This window comes from Neovison vison, chromosome 13 (assembly GCF_020171115.1).
Source record: "Neovison vison isolate M4711 chromosome 13, ASM_NN_V1, whole genome shotgun sequence".
Lineage (NCBI taxonomy): Eukaryota > Metazoa > Chordata > Mammalia > Carnivora > Mustelidae > Neogale > Neogale vison.
Window position 1 is genome coordinate 40,041,397 of NC_058103.1, and position 19,513 is coordinate 40,060,909.

At 34.7% G+C, this 19,513-nt stretch overlaps 1 protein-coding gene across 1 annotated transcript in view; it reads right to left on the minus strand.

The window, feature by feature from the left end:
* Window positions 1–966: 966 nt before the first annotated feature.
* PPM1A (protein phosphatase, Mg2+/Mn2+ dependent 1A) overlaps window positions 967–19,513 on the minus strand; it is a 38,190-nt gene continuing 19,643 nt past the window's right edge. Inside the window, exons 2-6 of the mRNA XM_044231328.1 lie at window positions 10,793–11,646; window positions 8,420–8,537; window positions 4,233–4,341; window positions 2,790–2,847; window positions 967–1,851 (exon numbers count right to left, since the gene is read on the minus strand). Of these exons, the coding sequence (XP_044087263.1) occupies window positions 1,822–1,851; window positions 2,790–2,847; window positions 4,233–4,341; window positions 8,420–8,537; window positions 10,793–11,626 (1,149 nt within the window). The 5' untranslated portion in view covers window positions 11,627–11,646 and the 3' untranslated portion in view covers window positions 967–1,821. The remainder of the gene's footprint in view (window positions 1,852–2,789; window positions 2,848–4,232; window positions 4,342–8,419; window positions 8,538–10,792; window positions 11,647–19,513) is intronic.

A 19,513-nucleotide genomic window follows, 5' to 3' on the forward strand; every position in this document is an offset into this window, starting at 1 on the left:
TGAATCGCCTCACAAATAAGAGGGATAATGGAAAGGTTTTGCTGGTATGTAACTACTTAAATCTGGACACTTCACATTACCTTGCCCACTACTCCCCTAACTTTACATTAGTTTTAAGGCTATATATACAAATATGTATATTTCCAAGTTAGGGAAAAAAACAAATATAACAAAACTGATTATACTACTTTTTATACACAATTTCAATTTTGTGTTCAATGTTGTACTGTAATCTTACATGTTAATAGTTTTCTAGTGGGGAATCTGCCTACTGAATGATTAAATTACACAGTAATAAATACAATATCCAACCTAGACAGACAAAAATACAGAAGGGCACAAAACAGTAGTCTTTTCTGCGTGACAGATTTAAAAACTTACTTTCACATGCTTAATCAGAGGAATTTAAGCCTAAATTAAATTAGGTTATTTTTATATCTACAATTCTTTAAGCTTTGAAAGTTATTTTTAAAGGCCAACAGCTAAATATTAGCAACATGCTATATTTCAAATCACAAATACATCTTAACTACTTGGATTCTAAAGACATGGGCCAGTTAAGAATCACAGGCAAACACACACACTCTCTCACACACACACACACACACATATATACACATACACACACACATCCCTACACACACCCCCACTACAGAGTGTTAAGATTGTCAAGCTCTGACAATTATTTTAATTAAACAGTAGGCAAATTCAAGCTGATCCACATCTTAATGAAAAATAAGCAGCCAAAAAGAAATCCATTAAAAAACACATTAAGAAACAACCACAGACTTAAATCTTGTAGTCTTTGTAACGGAAGGGAAACAGTTCCATGCGTGCCTTGAGTAACAGTATTTCCCGATTAAAAGAGACTAACATCTTTCCCCATGAGAAACTTCTCATCTACAATGGCATGGTGTTTTAAAAGGGTGGGGTAGAGGAGGAATTACACATACATGATTACATTTCTTGTTTGTTAAATCAAGCTTTATTGATAAAATGGAATTCAGAATACCTTACCAGGAACAGCAGCAGGCCCAGCCAATCATGAGAGCAAAAACGTGGCAGTCTCCGGTTAGGTGTAGGAAGCTGCTGCTTATCAATTAGTAATTCAACGTAAGGACTTTTAAAAGAGGTGCAAAGAATCAAGGCATTTTAGCCCCAAGATTGATATTCTTATGAATATACTGTATTACCTGCAATACTCCTGGCAACAAGGTGAGAACCTAAAAAACAGTTAAATGAAGGGACCAGCTTATCAACAGTGCCAACCCCACTGCCAAGACAGTTTTCGGTTAACTCCCTGGATGTTCGGCTTTGTAGGATTTTGGAATTCTTCTCCATAATCGGGTGCACATTTGAGCATCTAGCTGACATGGCTGCTGCTCTCCCTGTCCCGACCCCAAGTCCAAACACAACATGACTCGAAAGAACTATATATCTGTTGCAGCACACAACAAGCCAAACATTTTTTGCAACTTTGATAGTGATTTAAAGCAGTTCATAATTAAATATGAGCATTTTGTACAAGGACAATTATACTTTACAAAAAACAAAATCATACAACAAAAATTGCTGGAGTCTGATTTACAACATGAATTATGGTTTGAAATCACGTTTACATAAGTCTCAAATTTACAAAAAAAAAAAAAAAAATCAGTCCTGGGCTAGCTGTTGTACTGCTGAGTTCTCTGGTGTGATCCATTCTCACCCACGTCATACGTCCTTCTTTAAAGTTGAGGATGGATGCTTAAAAGGTTCAAGGAAGATGAGCTGTATTCTCCTTTGGAGGTGAAGGTAAACTCCATGGCTAAATGAGCAGTTTTACCACATGTCATCAGTTGATGTAGAGTCCTTTATAAAAGGAAACAGAGCAGAACAAGGAACTACATTAAAGCTGAAAGGTGCCAAAATACATTACTGCAAGTGCTTTTTAAAGTGTGTGTGTGTGTGTGTGTGTGTGTGTGTGTGAAATATCAGTATTCAATCTGCTCAAAAAACTGTTAGCCCTTTGTTTTGTTTGGAATAAAATATTTTAAATACAATTTTACCATGAGGTTGACCAAATGTATTTCTAAACCAGTATAACTACTAAAAAAATTTTTTCTTCAATTAAAACCCAATTTACCTCCAGAACACTACTTTATAAACTTTTACTACATAAGAGATTAAGGCTTCAAGTAATATGAGATTTGAGGAGGTGTCATAATGCAATTTCTATCTCAGAGCTGTGCCCAAATGATGGTAAGTTAGCACTGTTTTGTAAACACCACACTACAACTGAATTCTAACCTGGAAATTTAACTTGAGAATAGGACATTCTAATGTCTTTTTAGAGTAGAATTCTCTACTTCAGCATTTAAATGAAGTATGTGTTTCAGGGTTCTGAAAGTATTTCCAAACATAAAAACTACAAAGTGGAGCTGAGCATTCTGAAGTTCCATTGCAGCTGTATATAAAACTCAGAATAATTCAAGATTCTGAGCAGAGGTATCATTTCCACCTTCAAAAAAAATCACTTAGTGGAGGCAAACCTTCTGAAGCTGACTGCTTATAGAGGCTTTAAGAAACAAGAAGAATTCAAAGGACTTTCTTCTTTTCTGAGAGAGGTGGCCACTCACCATGATTATGTCCCTAGTCACTAGAACTGTGGTGCAGCCAGAGCTCAGAGCAATCGATCAGGGGTGTGTAAGAGAATGGGTGCAGAGAACAGCTCTGCAGAAACAGGTAGGAAGGATATGCATTTAGAGTGGAGAGAAAGGGAAAGCAGACACAGCCAAAATGTTACTTACAGTGTCATCATTTTTGTAAGGATTCAGTCTATTGTAAACGGCTTCAATTACATTCCGCCTAAATTTTAAAAAAAAATGCAGAAAGTTAATTTAGAACACAGAACTTTAATAATTCAAAGTTAAGTGCTCATTAAAATGTCAAAGATAATCTTAGAATTATTTTAATTGTTTCTTACTGCCAATAGGTATCCTCACTTTATTATATATAATAAATTATTATAAGGTATTTGAGATCCAGTGTTAAACTAGAGGTGAATTTACTCTACCAGCCCAATTAACAGAAGACTAAAAGTCATGGTTTAAAAAAAAAAAAAAAAATCAGTCTATATATGGTCTACTTCATTTGAACTGGCTTATGTGGTTATGAGTCAGCAATGATGATGCAGTTTTAAGATCTAATACTAATCTATATTCTTCTTAAGAACTGAACATTAATTTTGAAGTAGAAGTTTATTTCAACAACTGTTGTGGTAAAATAATTTAGATAAATTTTACATTTAAATTTGTTTTTTTGTAATGCCCCCTTTAAAAAACTCTTATTAAAGCTAAAATGTCAAATATGACATTTCCCTGCCAAGTCTAGGACATTCTGAATAACATTTTATTAAAACAATCTGTAGTGTTATTTGTAAGTTATAGCCTCCCCTACTTCCAAAATAGATTTGAAGCAATTTCATAGACAGTCATTTCACAGAAGGTCATACTGATGAAAAGATTTCCAAGAAATAAAACCTTCAAATAGGAATTTTAACAATTACTAGAGAAATGATTATAAACAACATAGTAGGGAACCATTATATGGATCTCAGAGGTAAAAATGTTTGAATTGTAAAATTTTTTTTTGAATTATAAAATTTCTTAAAGTCTCCACTTTGGCTTATAAAGATGTAAAGCTTAATATCTGACAAAAATTAGTCCAGTTCTAAGAACTGAAATGCACACATAAGAAGGCAAAAAATACATCCTCCTATCTTCCCTCATAACAAAATCCAACCAACCAGGAATCAACAACCAAAAACACTGGGAAAATCAGAGATGTAGAAAAATGGCCTAGATGGAGGAAGAGAAAGAGGCTCATCCCTGGGGTACTCAAATTTGACTGAAAAAATCAAATTAAAATAGTAGCAATAAAAACAACAATCAGAATTTTGTAGTACTGCGTAATTTAGCTTCAAAAATTGTTTCAGTGTGTTAATTTATTATCCTATAACCCAAGCCTTCGCTAAAGACAGTCTTTAGTATAATGAGTTACACATAATGACATTCTGACACCTACTCTAAATGTGCATCATGTATCATTAATAGTGAAAAACACTGAACCACAGGCTAAACATTAAACATTTGAAAATGTCAGAAATTAGGTAAGTACACATCTGATCAATGAACACCTTACATTTTTATGTACTGAGATAAATTATTAAGAGTACTCAGAATGTAACTTACTTGCTTGCCAATTCACCCCCTGGTGGGAGGCTGGGGATGTTCTCACTTGCTAATGTGCGCATCACATGGACTAAGTCAGGGACGCCTTCCCCCTGCTTCTTTATGATTTCTGGGGATCAGAAGTACTTTTTTTGTAAGTGTTGTCCAAATTTAATTTAAAAAAAAACAAAACTGAAACAAAGATAACTTAGGTTTTTAAAGATGGCATTTACCACATCTGAGATTTTCTAAGCTGGTATTAGGAAAAAAAAATCAAGTTGACCTTTGAAAATTTATGACAAAGGGATGCAAAAAATGATACAATAAATGAGATACTTTCCAGAATAACTTCAAAGAATGAAAATAAACAGAATAAAAATGTGAAAAAAATTTCATGTTAAAATCAATGTATTACATGATCAAGGATATGGGTATACAAAGGAGACTTAAAATGCCAAACTAATTACTTTTGAGGAGGTCAACTCCTCTCTTTAGACTAGAAAGAAACAGGTTTCCTGAATTTTGCACAGATTTAAAAAAAAATAACCAATTTCAAAATTTGAATGGAAAAAAAAACTCCTTTAAGTATAAAGGAATTTTTTGATTATTTACTAACCAAATCATTTTACGTATGTTTATATTCGCAAAGTGATACTTAAGTAGCATGTGCAGGTTAGGTTATATAACTGAATACCACTCACAGCTTAATTTTTGTCTGAAATATCTTTAACAGTAAATAGGTACATTACACTTAAAATTAATTTTAAAACATCCAGTTATTAAATGGGGATAGTGATATGATCTGCAGTGTTGCCACAGAGATGCATACTGTCATTCATACCACAGAACACCAACAATTATGTACAACCAACTTAAAGAATTCTCAAACTGTCAAGTATAAGAAGTCTTTACTTGGAGTTTTAGCATATTTCTTCTAAATGCAAGATCATAACAAAGGTATTTGTAATTTAAAAGTTCAAGTTTTGCTCAATTATCTGTTTTTAAGTGTTTATACTAAGAAATTCTCTTTGTCATCATTAGGGCAAGAAAATTATCATTCTAGTTCTCAAACTGTAAATACCTTTGAAAATTACAATGCATGTAAAGATCTTCCATCCTTCGATTAAGTCTCAAAATATCAATTCCTCATTAAAGCCACATATTAAAAGACAGACATTGCTACCCATATTTCTTTAAATGGCTCAAATTGTCCTTTTGGAATTAAGGCCAAATTTTACCATGATTTTTTTTTTTTTTTTTGGTATTTAAAAAAAAAACAGTCTTAGATCGAACAAAAAGCAAGGATCTCAGATTTGGTTTGCCAAGTTCCTTTATTGTATAATCTTTAACATCTAGTATTCTACATGGTTCTAATGCTGGAAATCTGCTGTACAAAAATAAAGGGTTTTGATGTTTACCTAAGCTGCACAATTTCACAATCTAAAGCTGTAATACACTTAACATACAGTCTCTGCTAAGCCAATACAATTATTGGATAGATAACTAAATACAACAGAAATGAACACTGATGAGAAATTTAATCAATGAGAGTATCAGGTCTAAAAAACATTACCTTGATTCATCTATATTTGATGTATCTTACATCTCCTTTATTAAAATATATATTAGGGTATTTTAATTATGAAGAAAATTACAGGAAGACAAACTCTTTAAAAAAAATTAATGTAAGGCTTTAAAAACAGTTAATATTTCCTATTCCACATGGGACAACACATTTAAACTGTCTTACCATTAACACTACACTAGCATTGCTTCTTCTGCTTTTAAAAAGGAAAACAAGATGAATTTTATGAAATATTTCTTTAATTGCTCTTGGACTGTACATTAATTAGAACTGCAAAAAGACTGAATGCTTTTACTGAAGAATATATGTATAGAAGATCTGTTTCCCATACTCACATATAAACACATTCTGCTCTTCCCTACTCCCCTCCACACCGCATCTGAGGGATCCTATCAGTTATCTCCAAATTAGCAACTTTAAAGCTTGGGTAGTCAACAGAAAAGATTTTAAAAGTATGTATGTACAGGTACAATCTTAAATTGGCTTAGATGGACCACAACCTTAAGAGATGTAGTTTAAATTATAAGCTGAGTCTTTTTAATCACAACCCTAGAGAGTCAAGTATTTTGAAGGGCACAGGTAATAGGAGAGCTAAAAAGGCTTTTCCTCTTTTCTGTGGCATGGACAAAGAAGCCAGAAGTATTCAAAGCAAATAAAAGGAGGTTTAGTAGGTCACAGCAATTTTGAAGCCAGGTATTTAAACAAATAAAGAAAAAAAGAAAGAAAGAAATGTTCAGTGCCTGTTCTGGAAGCTGAATGTAGTGTTTTTTACGTAGAACAATTTTTGCAATGTAAATAGTTACATTCTATGTTTTAAAATATAGTAGGAATTTTAATTAACGTAGTATTTATTTTCTAGTTGCAGTCTTATCAAACCTACCTCAATAAAGAATATGAAATTTGATTTGTGACATAATAATCTCAGACTGAATGATACAAGTATAATATTTCAACATATCAAAAATATTGAGATTGATGTAAACTCTGTTCAGGTAGCAATTCTTCCTTGATAAAAAGCAATATAAAGCTTAATATTGTAACATGAAATTATGTATCTAAAGCAATTATTTAGAACTGCACCAAAAACTTAGAGAGTGTACACTAAAGAGAAAAGCTGTAATTCATTTCTAAAATGTGATCCTGCTTCATAGTAAGTAAAACTAAAGTACTTATTCATTAAATCAGTAAGAAAACATATACCCGTTACTTTTTTTTTTAACCCAAGTTACTTTAAAGTGCCAATAAACCACATACCAATTTATCCCAATACATATTCTTACTGTTTCATTTTTCCACTAGCCAGCAGTCTGAACCAATGTGATATGACTTGGTAGCATTCTAAGTATTTTACTGTATTGTAAATAAATAACATATCAAAATGATTTTTTTTAAATATAAAAATTCCAAGAGCCTTGGATAATAGTGAGAAAACAAACTTAGTGAATAGTATGTCCAATGAGTGAAATACTAACAGTTCACACACATACTAGATATATCACTATCAAGTGGGGGAGAGCAATAAAAACAAAATAGCAGCTCTAGATAGTACCGAAAGTCAAAACCAATCATGATTCTAATAGTAGACTGATTATAATTGATATCAAACAGTAAAAAGGGAGAAAACAAAATTAAAGTGCATATTAATTTTAATAATGCAGGCACAGCAGGATATAATAGTGTGTAGGTCAATGCTTACATGCTATTAGATCTTTAACGTGCAAATTCATGAAATTAGGAGCCCAAAATGCATTTTAATGCTATCATAGGCATGTCAAGTTTTTCTGCTTAAAAGAAACTGCATAATCTACAAGTTTATTGCATATATGCAGGCAAATGGAATTCTCTGGGGAGACTTAGCATTTAAAGCAGTAGCTTCGTAAAAGGTCGTCTGTATTTTTTCAAATATTTAAAGGCATTACACTTGAGAGTTACAAACATCTTTCTAGCTGTCTCAAAGTAATTTGCAGAATTATGACAAATATATTCTTGAAATTCCCAACTTATTTCTTGCTTTTATTCAGCATTTGTATTTCTGCCAAGTAGAAACCTACTGTATCTTCTATTCAGGTCTATGTTGTCTTGGTGAGGAAGTTTATGGCTTAGTCAAGAAGCCTTGAAAACAGTTTTAAACAAATTTTTAAAAGCTGTGGCACATGGAAGTTCCTAATAACTGGGCTGTAATCTTCAAGTTATTAAAAAAAAATCCTAAAGACCTTAAATTCATACACATAGCTTTACACAGAAAGATGGTATTCAGATTATCACCATCATAAATAAACTGTTTATAATTAAATAAACCACAAATCAGACTTTCCTGGCATAAAACTACACATGCCAGTGAATCCATCAAGAATTTTAAAGCATACAAACACTTTTTAGCCTTTTTAAACAAAAGTATCCTGAACAGAATGTACAGGGTCACACTAGTTCTTATTTCTAATATAACTGTAATAGGACAATCAAAAACATCTGAACAGTTACTACAGAAATGCCCTTTCTCACTTTTGTACACTAAACACTAGATGTCAAAGGCATGTAAAGACCTAAAAGCTAAAATACTAAAGTTTGATTGTGTTGAGGTTTTTCTTTAATAAAGCTACTTATTTTTTGTTAAATGATCCACCTTCTACTCTGCTTTCCAGGTACTTGTCCAATTCTGCCTCCTTCTTCACTGCTTCTGGTGATACTTTGGGTGCATTTGGAAAACAGATCAATATCACACTCATGTTGTCTCGACTTCCCTGGGAAGAAAAAAGTTGGGAGAAATATTACACTTTCTTCTTGTTCTTTAAAGCCCTGAAAACTTTTACAGCCATGACAATTTTAATTATACTTGTTCTAATAATGACATATATATATACATATATGTATATGTATATATATATATATATATATATATATATATATATGTTGTTTTTAAGGAGGAAAAAATATGCATATGTGGAGAGGCACCCCCCCCCAAACACATACAGTGTATATGGTATACAGAATAACCAACACTCCAAAAGGTAGGAGAAGCACTACAAGTTAACCTCCATTGTAACAATCATTTTATTTTTAAATGCTATAAAACAAAAATATTACCAAACATTTACTGGTGGCCTACTTAATTAATTTGAAGATACCTAACACAAATACACACACACACACACACACACTCTCTCTCTGTCTCTCACTCAATCAACAAAACAGAAAATTCCAGAGGATTTGACCTATAGTTACATGTACACTCAACAAATTTATATTTAAAATAAATTTGGAAGCCAATTAATTTGCTTCATAATAAATATAAATATGGAATTAGTAGAAAAAGTATATATAATTTAAAAACCAGTTTTTTAACTTTCATAATTTTAAAAAAGGGCTTAACTTTTAGGAAGTACATTCATTTTCAAAGACACCTATTCAAAATGCTGTAATTAAAATACTTGAATCAATGTTAGCCTCTTCATATACCCCTCCCTATTAGGAATTAGAGTTAACTTTTACATATTATGTATTTGATTCCTCAATATGGGAAAACTGATCTTACACTGTAAGTTTAAGCAAACCATACGAAGAATTTAATATCAAAAAGAATCTTGGAGAAAAACAGTGTAAAATGTGGCAAGTGATAGGGTACTGAATAATTTTTTAAAATGGAGAATGCAGACAAGATAAAGTATTAGCTGAGTCAAAACTGACTAGTGTCTGAACGTGACACTTCTCTCCAAGAAAAGAGCTTTTAATCTAGCCAACAACTATTTAGTTCTCAAGAGCTACACAGGAAGGCCAATAAATAGATACTACTTTTATGCACACTAAAGGGGACAAAGAGCACAGGTACCACTATTCAGCTCTCCTCAAATTCAGCAATCAAGAGTTTGCACTATTAAGTCATTGCTCTATTGGTTTTTTTAAACCTATGTGCTGGATGTTACATAAACTTGATTTGTTACATAAACCTGATTTCTAACTATGATCAGATTTTTAATTAAGATTTTAAGTAGAGCTGGCAGTATGCTTATAACACTACAAAGAACAGTAAGGTGACTTTCTATTTCTGCACGTTGAGAGAAAATCAAATATGCAGTCTCAGAAGAGTTTTACAAAATCAACATTTGTTAGAGGAAAAGAAAGAAAATCAAAGAACAAGTTAATGAACAGTACGGACAAAAAATTTAATTTCTCAGTAGTCCTATGAGTTAGCTACTGTCAGCTCCATTCAATAGCTGTGAGAGGTCAAACAATTTGTCAGAGACTGTGGAGTACAAAAGAGACAGAGGTAAGCCTGACTCAAGGCCTGCCTCTTCAGTCAGCTTCCTCTTGCTTCAACTTCACATCTGTAAGATAAAGGGGCTGAGCTGGCTCATCTACGTACATGACCCTTTTGATCATCCCAACAACCCCATGAGACAGCGGATAACATCTCTTACCTTTTTTACAGTTACAGAAACTGATTTTCCAGACAGCTTAAATAGCTTACCTGAAGTCATACTCAGTCTCATACCAAGTTCTTCTGACTCCACGTTCAAGGCTATTTTTATTACATCAAGCCAAGTGATCACTAAATTCTCTTTGTTGCTGCTACAGATTGATTAGACTATAGTCTCAAAGTACTCCCATGAATGTATGGCGATATCATGTGATAAAAATAAAATATTAGAATTCTAAAATACTTTTCATTTATTAGACACAAAGGTCTACCCTCCCCCATGTCTTTCCTTTTAAGACATGCACTCTGATATAGTCTTTCTGCCTTTGATAATCTCCCACAATATTAAAAAGCTGAGGTAGTCATGGTTACTAAAAGACCATTTAGATTATAATTCTTGCACATTGGGTAATTTCTTTCTAAAAAAAAGTCCCTAAATTTTCATAATTGGTAAAGAGTATCCTACAATTTTGTGCCAACAATTTATGTCTGAGAACTACAGTTTCTATAATGATTAAATACTAGAGTAATAGTTAAGATGACATAAAACCATTTTTATCTCTTAAAAAAAAGTCTAACTACCTTATACAAACAGGTGTCGACTACTTCATTGCAAACTTTCTCAAGGTCATCAGTGACTTCAAGTCTGGATCTTACAAAATCACAGAGCTCTTCATTTCCCATAACATCCCAAATACCATCACATGCAAGGATAATGAACTGATCATCTTCTTCAGATCTTTCAATATCATGGACTTCAGGCTCTGGTGAGACAAGCTGCTCTGTAGGACCTTTTCCGTGGACACATTTGTAATCAAAGTCCCCGAGAGCCCTCGATACAGCCAGAGAGCCATTCACACGCTGAATCATGACAGAACCACCTGCATTCTGAATTCGTTCTTTTTCCAGTGGATTACTTGGTTTGTGATCTTGTGTGAAGAAGTGAACTTTCCTGTTTCTACAAAGTAAACCTCTCGAGTCTCCACAGTTAATGAAATAAGTATGTTGAGGAGAAATTAAGACACCCACAGCTGTTGACCCACTTCTATCTGCACCATGTTTCTTCTCTGACATAACTCTCATGTGTTCATCAATCTCCAGAAAACCTGTTCTGATTCCATTCTTTACATTTTCCACAGAAGGTGCTCCTGCAGACCCTTTAAAATCCTGGTTATTGGTGATGTGATCTAACAAATGCTCACAGCAGTATTTGGCAACCTGAGAACCAGCATGCCCATCATACACAGCAAAGAACGACCATGTTTCAAGTCCACTTGGCAAACCGATCACAGCCGTATGTGCATCCTCCATTTCAACTCGCCAACCTTGCATGCTGCTTAGCCCATACCGCAACCCATTACCCTGCCCCTGGGCGTTATGTTTTTCCATCTTTGGCTTGTCTAAAAATGCTCCCATTATGTCTTGATATTCTAGGTCTGCAAAAGAAGAGAAACAGGAAAGTTAATAACTATCTTATAGACAAAATACAGATCCAACAATATTTTTAAGAGTGAAGAAGATACAAAGAAAGCTTTAAATAAGAAGTCACAACTCTTATAAGCAGACACTCCTTGTGTTGCTGACTTGGAACCTAGAGATTAGTAAGAAAGAATTGGAAAAGAAGCTGATCAGGCACAGGTTAGAATGAACAACAGGCAGAAAGAACTGAAGCATCAGAATAAATTTGCTGACCTGACACTACCCCACCAGGCACAACCACTTGAGGCAGAAAGGAGACTGGCAGTGGTCATCAGCTTACATGAACTAGTCCAAGTGTTTCAAGATGCAATGAGTATGTGAATCTCTTAGGGAATCTCAGACCTAAATTATATGTGTATGTTAATCCAGAAAAAGCCCAATGAATTCATAACATACCAAAAGCCTACTAATTCAAACATCTTGGTTGAACATTTAGGATTTTCCAGTTTTATTCTGAACTACCTAGAGTTTTATTACTACTACATGAACCCTCTGAAAAAGTAAAAAATGACCTACTCACAATGATCCAAATTTGCACACTCATTCCTTTAAGCCTTTGCTCATGTCAGTCCCCTTAACTGGAATCCCCTGTCCCTCCTCCCTACTTACAGAAAAATGTATAACCATCCTTTAAAGTCTAGTTCAAATTCTACGTTCTCCACAGGTTTTTTTTTCTCTGACAAAGCCATTAAGTTATTAAATTATCACAAGGAGGGCGCCTGGGTGGCTCAGTGGGTTGGGCCGCTGCCTTGGGCTCGGGTCATGACCTCAGGATCCTGGGATCGAGTCCTGCATCGGGCTCTCTGCTCAGCGGGGAGCCTGCTTCCTCCTCTCTCTCTCTGCCTACTTGTGACCTCTGTCAAATAAATAAATAAAAAATCTTAAAAAAAAAAAAAAGTTGTAATTGATTTAAAAAAAAATTATCACAAGGAGTACAACCTCAATTATCAAGTTGCAAAGCAATTATACATAAATACAACAGTGCTTATTACATATAACAAAACCAGCCTATTGTGATCTACTGATGCCCTATTACTTTAGCAGTTATAACATGTATATTTATTATTAGTATATGCTATGACCATTTGGTATTACAGTAAAGGAGACTAGAGGGCCTAGAAACAGCCATGTGGACAAGGATTAGCTAATGTAATTCTTTCCCAATAATCAAAAGCTAAAAACTCTGGTCTGAAATGGGCCCACACAACGCAGGGGGACAGTTGGTTAGAACTTAGGTTGACCTTTACTTGAGCAATAGCCTAGGAATGTAGAGACGTGGGGTACAAATCATCAAATAAGTCAAAACTGAACTCAAACCAAACTGAAAGAAGGCTAGAATTAAATTTAATGGAGGTAAAATGGGGAGGCAAAATAGGGCTTAGGTAAAAGTACCTAGGTAAATCAGGATGCAGTTATGAGATGAAGGGATTGATGATGCTAGTGAGGCTAAGCTTTGAGAAGAAGTTGGGACAGAAAAGGTTAAGAAAAACTCCTTAGGAAGGTCACAGTGTCCCAGTAGCCCTTCCCCCCCTTCTTCTCCTACCAGGGCCAAACCCAGGAGAGAAGTCTGGCTGATGTGATAAAACAATCTCACAATATAACAATATAACAACAATGTGATGTGATAAAACAATCTCCTGCCGAGTACTCCTCTGTCCCCTATTACAATTCCACTAATGAAGGTAAATAAGAAAAGCTAGTCATCATTTACTCCTTATGGCAGTATTCATCAGATTACCAGATACCAAGTTGATATACATTATTATGACAAGATTGCTTTGACTGAGATGAACCATGAGAGACTATGGACTCTGAAAAACAATCTGAGGGGTTTGAAGTGGCGGGGGGGTGGGAGGTTGGGGTACCAGGTGGTGGGTGTTATAGAGGGCACAGCTTGCATGGAGCACTGGGTGTGGTGAAAAAATAATGAATACTGTTTTTCTGAAAATAAATAAATTGGAAAAAAAAAAAGATTGCTTTGACTGGACAAAGGAATAACATAATGATAATAACTTAATAGCAGACAATGTTTAATATTAAAGTCTAAATCATTCATTCTGAACAACCCTCTAAAGTGAATAATAATATCTTCAATTTGTAGATGAATCTCACTGAGACTAAAGAATGGCCAAGGTAACTCAACTGATAAAATTTAGAGGAATCAAGACTCTAATTCAAGCCTCTCTGAATCTAATACACCTTTTACTACTAAGGCAATGGTCTTGATCATGGATATACAAAAGGATTATTTATGGACTTTTTGAAAAATTACATTAACAAATCAGAATTTCCAGGGTAGGCGTGGAACCAAGGCACCTGCATATCTGTAAAAAAGATTAGATGAGATGCCTAGATAAGTACATCTAGATGGCTAGATGATGACTGAGCCATTGTGAAGTTAAGTCATCTGCTGAAGGTCAACAGCAATTTGCCTCATCTCTGTACCTCAATTCCTTTAGCTAGGCTAAAGGGGAAGGAGAGAGATATAGTTAAGATGCTTGATAATCTAGCATTCCTTGTCTGTACAATGAACATATTTATACTTACCTCTGAATGTTGCTTCAAAATTTAAATGAGATAGGCAAAAATAAGGTATTCCGTGAACTATTTAATTATTACTACATTCCTACATATATAGTTACATTAGATTCTGGTATTACCTAAGAGGGAATTTACTTTCTTTTGCAGAAAAGCCCAGTAGCTATTTTCCAGATGTACATATAAAACTACCAAATAAATAATTATTTGAAGACAGGGTAAAATTTCTAAAAACAAAACCCAAACTTTTGAAAAATATGTATTAGAGATGTGAAAATGTAACATATCAAGCCAGCCATCTGATAAAATTTTAGGTCCAGCCCATAGCAAATATAAAAATCTGCATCAAGGACAAATTAGTAATTTAGTGGTTGGACTTTCACATAGTGAAACTAGACAATTCAGAAATCTTACCTCCTGGGATTCTGAGTAATTTGTAGAATCCTAGTGAAGCAGCCAACAATAGCTACATAAATACAGCAGATGGTTATGTAAATATAATACCAGAAATTACTTACTTATAAATACTATGTTTACATAGTCATCTTCCAGAAGTGGACTACTAATTATGTAGTCAAATTATTAAATTGGCATCTATCTATAAATAGTAAATCCCAAGGGGTTTAATTTGCCCAAGAAAGCTTAATCTAGTTTCTGAGAGAAATTCTAGTTCTTGCATTGTCTAAAATCTCCTCTGAGCACATGCTGGATGGATCTCACCACAACACTAGCTTATCAGTTGATCTGAACTTTTCTCAAAACAAAATACTATGACAATCACAAGACTGAACTCCTCTTTGATATAACCAGAAATTTTGGTGAACATTTTTTGTCTCTGAAAACCAAACTAACTCCTAAATTGAAAAACTCTAAGGCTGGGCCAGGAAGTCATTCATTAAAATTCAGCCTTTGGCTTTTATTAAGCAAAACTGATCTCATAATCATAGCAGAAAATCTTAAACCTGTCATTTGGTTTAATCTGCTTATAAATCCCCCCAATAAAAGATCTATATATTCAACAAATTAGCCCAGAAATAAGAGTTACTCAAGTGACAGTTTGAGCAGTCTCCTAGTTAAAAAAAAAAAAAATGAGGAATAAAACCATGTAAGGCTTTTTTCTGTTTACCTATGGGACACAAGCTAATATAGAACTCCTCCAGGGTCCACAAACAAAGGACAAAATAAGACATGTAAACAAAGTGGAGAAATTATATTTTAAAGATTAGGGAGAATTGGGGGGGGACTATATACAAGAGAGACTAGGAACTCCTTGGGAAAGAGGGGGAAAATGGAACAATACACAACAGTATACACAATATGGCAAATTCAAGTCATGTGCAGTGGGATGTGAGATGTAAACCCTCCACTGCTACCAAATATTCATCGTATTCTACACTTCCCACTAATGCTTACATGTGAATAGACTTTGTCAAACATGAAGACAAACGTTCACCTGACCTCTAAAATGCACATTTACTGAATGATAGGATTTATAAGTCTTTTTTTTTTTTTTTTTAAGATTTGTTTGATACAGAGAGTGAGCTAGCAAGAGAGACAGCTAGCAAGAGAGCACAAGCAGAGGGAGAAGCAGGCTCCCTGCCAAGCAAGGAGCCCCATGTGGGCTGGAGTCCTGGAATCACGTCCTGAGCTGAAGGCAGACTGACTGAGCCACCCAGGTGCCCCCTGAATGATAGGATTTAACCAAGATACTGCAGAGCTGGGGTTCAGTGAAGAAACACAGACCCCTTGTGGCTGAATCTCTGCAAAGGATAATTTAGAACACAAACTACTTTGCACTTCCCAAGCTTTAAGACATGGTAATTCATAAATTATATTTTGTAATCCAAGGCAGCCACATCATAGTTATTTATGGTAATGACAAGTAAGTGCATCGACAAAACTTTATACCAATTTCAGAAAGGAAAAAGGCTAATCTGGGTAATTTTTCTCTCATTTGAGTCTGGAATTTCTCATTGACCTTTATTTTTAAAAAAAATGATTATACAGGGGAACCTGGGTTGTGCAATTGGTGAAGCATCTGACTCGATTTCAGCTCAGGTCATGATCCCAGGGTCCTGACATTGAGCCCTGCGCTTAAGATGCTCTTTCTCCCTCTCCCCTTGCCCTCCTCTCTCTCTTAAAAAAAAAAAAAAAAAAAAAAGATTACACGTATTTATATTTACCAATTTAATTTTGATTAACTTGTAAAACACATCAGAGCCAAAATGTAGAAATGGTCTAAATCTATTTTACAAATGAGAAAGCACACATTTGCTGAAGGTCACAAAGCTGGTTCTACAGTAAAAGCTGAGAATAGGAACCTATGTTTCTGGAACTTTACTGCAATTCTATAAATCCTGTCCTGTGTACTTACTTGCAAATGAAGTTAACGGGAATCTAAAAACAGGCTTTTTAAAGGCCACACTAAGTAGGGAAGATTGTCACAGAACAATGCTGAAACTCCCTTAAGTGCCATTTTTTCCTCTGCCTACTCTAACTTCTTTTCTAAATTTCTATACTGCCAAAGATAAAGGATGAAAAAGAAGGAAAGGTAAAGAGAAAAGGGAAAAAAGCAATAAATCTAAACTTTGTTTTTTTTTGTCTGGGACTGAGGAAGAACCAGAGTGCACAATTTCTTGCAAAGCTAATCTCAAATACTCAAGGGCTAAATAAAATGTAATAATGAGCAAAGAAAACTAAGAGGATATATTTTTAAAGGTTCAGAAAATATGGGGGAGAAGGGGACACATACCTCAATATTCATTACCTCCACACTAGAAACAACCCATTAAGATAAGAGATGACACTCAATGAATGAAACTACAGGCTGTCAACTTTAAATAAGTAAGTAAATAAATAAATAAAGGAACTCTAAAAGTAGTACATGGAAATGAAAAAAACAATTATTGAACTAAAAATTGTAACAGAGAGAATGAATAGCCAACTGGATACCATGGTGGGGGGAATCAAACCAATAAATGAGATCACCTCAGGAATTCTTTTAGAACTCAGGTCTTTCTTCATCTTGTTAATTCCAACATACAAACCCACCCACATCTGTACCCATCCTATCGCCATACCTTTCTGTTATAAAAGAGGACTCTCTGTGCTCTCACTTAACATAAATCCCTCTGGGGTGCCTGGGTGGCTCAGTGGGTTAAGCCTCTGCCTTCAGCTCAGGTCATGATCTTAGGGTCCTGGGATCGAGCCCCGCATCGGGCTCTCTGCTCGGCAGGGAGCCTGCTTCCTCCTCTCTGTCTCTGCCTGCCTCTCTGCCTACTTGTGATCTCTGTCTGTCAAATAAATAAATAAAATCTTAAAAAAAAAAAAATCCCTCTGCTAGAGCTTTGAGGCCCATGCTTCAAAGGAATCTTATACTACTTAACATGTGTTCTCTGGAACCTTACACAGCTATCCTCCTCTTCTTTATATTTAACCTCTCCTTTTCAATTGGAGTACAATTTTTAAAGACACTCAGATGTCAACCATTACTAATTAAGTCTTTATGTAACTCCTTCTCCTGTAGCTACCCTTCTGATTTTCCCTTCCCTTTGGAGTTTAACTTCTTAAACACACATGTTTATGCTCCACATTGCTGCATGGCCATTCCACCAAAATAAGCTCCTCCAAGTTGCTTAATCCACTGGACTTTTTAGTCCTCGTTTCATTGCTTACAACAGCATTTGACATTCCCTCTTCCAAATTCCCACTGGCTTTTCAAGAAGCTACACACTCTCAGCTTTCCTCCTGCCCCTGGCTTTTCCGTCCTTGTTCCCTTTGCAGGCCCATCTTCATCTTCCAAGCCATTATATACTGACATTCAAGGCTTAGACCTAAGCCCTATTCTCACTTTATGTTAGCTTCCAAACTACTATTCATGTGTATGGAGAAAAGGGAACTGGATGGTATTTTAAAATACACAAGGACTCGAAGTATACACTCATAATTTTTTAATAAGAAATCCAGCCGAGCAAACATTTACTCACTGTGTTTTAAAACTAAGTTCATCTCTACGACTTGTCATTTGTTTAACTCTTAAATAACCTGCTTCTTAAAAATAATCTAAAAAACAAAATCCCATACATAAAGTAAAAAGAAGTTGGGAAATTGCCCACTTAACCAATTTAATACTACGGAGACATCCCCTTTATGTGTATAAATACAAATACCTTTCGTAAGATTAAACTAAAAAGTTAGAGATGTATCCAATATATGACTTTGGCCAAATCCTTTAACTTCTCTCTCTCTCGAGATTCCGTGATAAACAAACAAGAATGATTAGCCACTTTCAGAACAATTACCTTGTTCTGAGAAATGCACAAGCAAGAACCCTAAAGTTCTAAGAGTAACTAGGTAAATGGCATCAGTAAATAATACTTCAGTCTAAAATCATGCTGATGAATTCCACTTAAAAATACTATTCTTAATACCAAGATAAAAATTATGAGATAAAATTATTTCACAACAGAAGAGTCAACTTGGAGAGAATGAAAAAAAGAAAAAACCAGCAACCAACTAGGACCACAAGCTGATAGCCTGAATTTGATCTTCACATACATTTTTAGCCTCTGCCCCTGAACAGGGGCATTCTCCAGTGCCCCTACTACTCCTTACAGACCACATGGCACATCTGAGTTGGCATCATTTGATAAAGAGGACAATGCATACAATCCATGAAGATTTACTCTAATCTGATTTTTAATGAAGTGGCCACCTCATCTCAAAGTAGCAAAACAAAATGATACCTGTAAAAGGCTGAATAATGGCTTCAAAGATACCAGGTCCAAATCCTATAAATATCACCTTATTTGGAAAGAGTCTTTGCAGGCATGGTTAGTTAAGAAACTTGCAATGAGGGGATTATTTTGGATTATATATTGGGGCCCTTAAATGCAATCTCAAGCACCCCTGAAAAAGAGGCAGAGGAAGAATTCTCACAGAGAAGTGAAGATAAAGCAAAGAGATTTGAAGATGCTAGCCCTTGAAGATTACAGTGACATATAGCTAAAATCCAAAAAATGTTGCACTCTTCCTAAAGCCTCCAGAGTGAACACACTCCTGCCAACACCTTGACTTTGGCCCAGTGAAACTAATTTTGGACTTATGCCCTCTAGAATGGTAAGAGAATAAATGCGTATGGCAAATAAGAACCTAGAATATAAAAAGTATTAATAGAGCTAAGGAAAGAAATTTTAATAGATAAAAAATTATTGGAATGTTTTAAATGGCATGAAAAACAATCATGAGCAAAAAACCTATAGAAAACAATCTGCAGGGGCGCCTGGG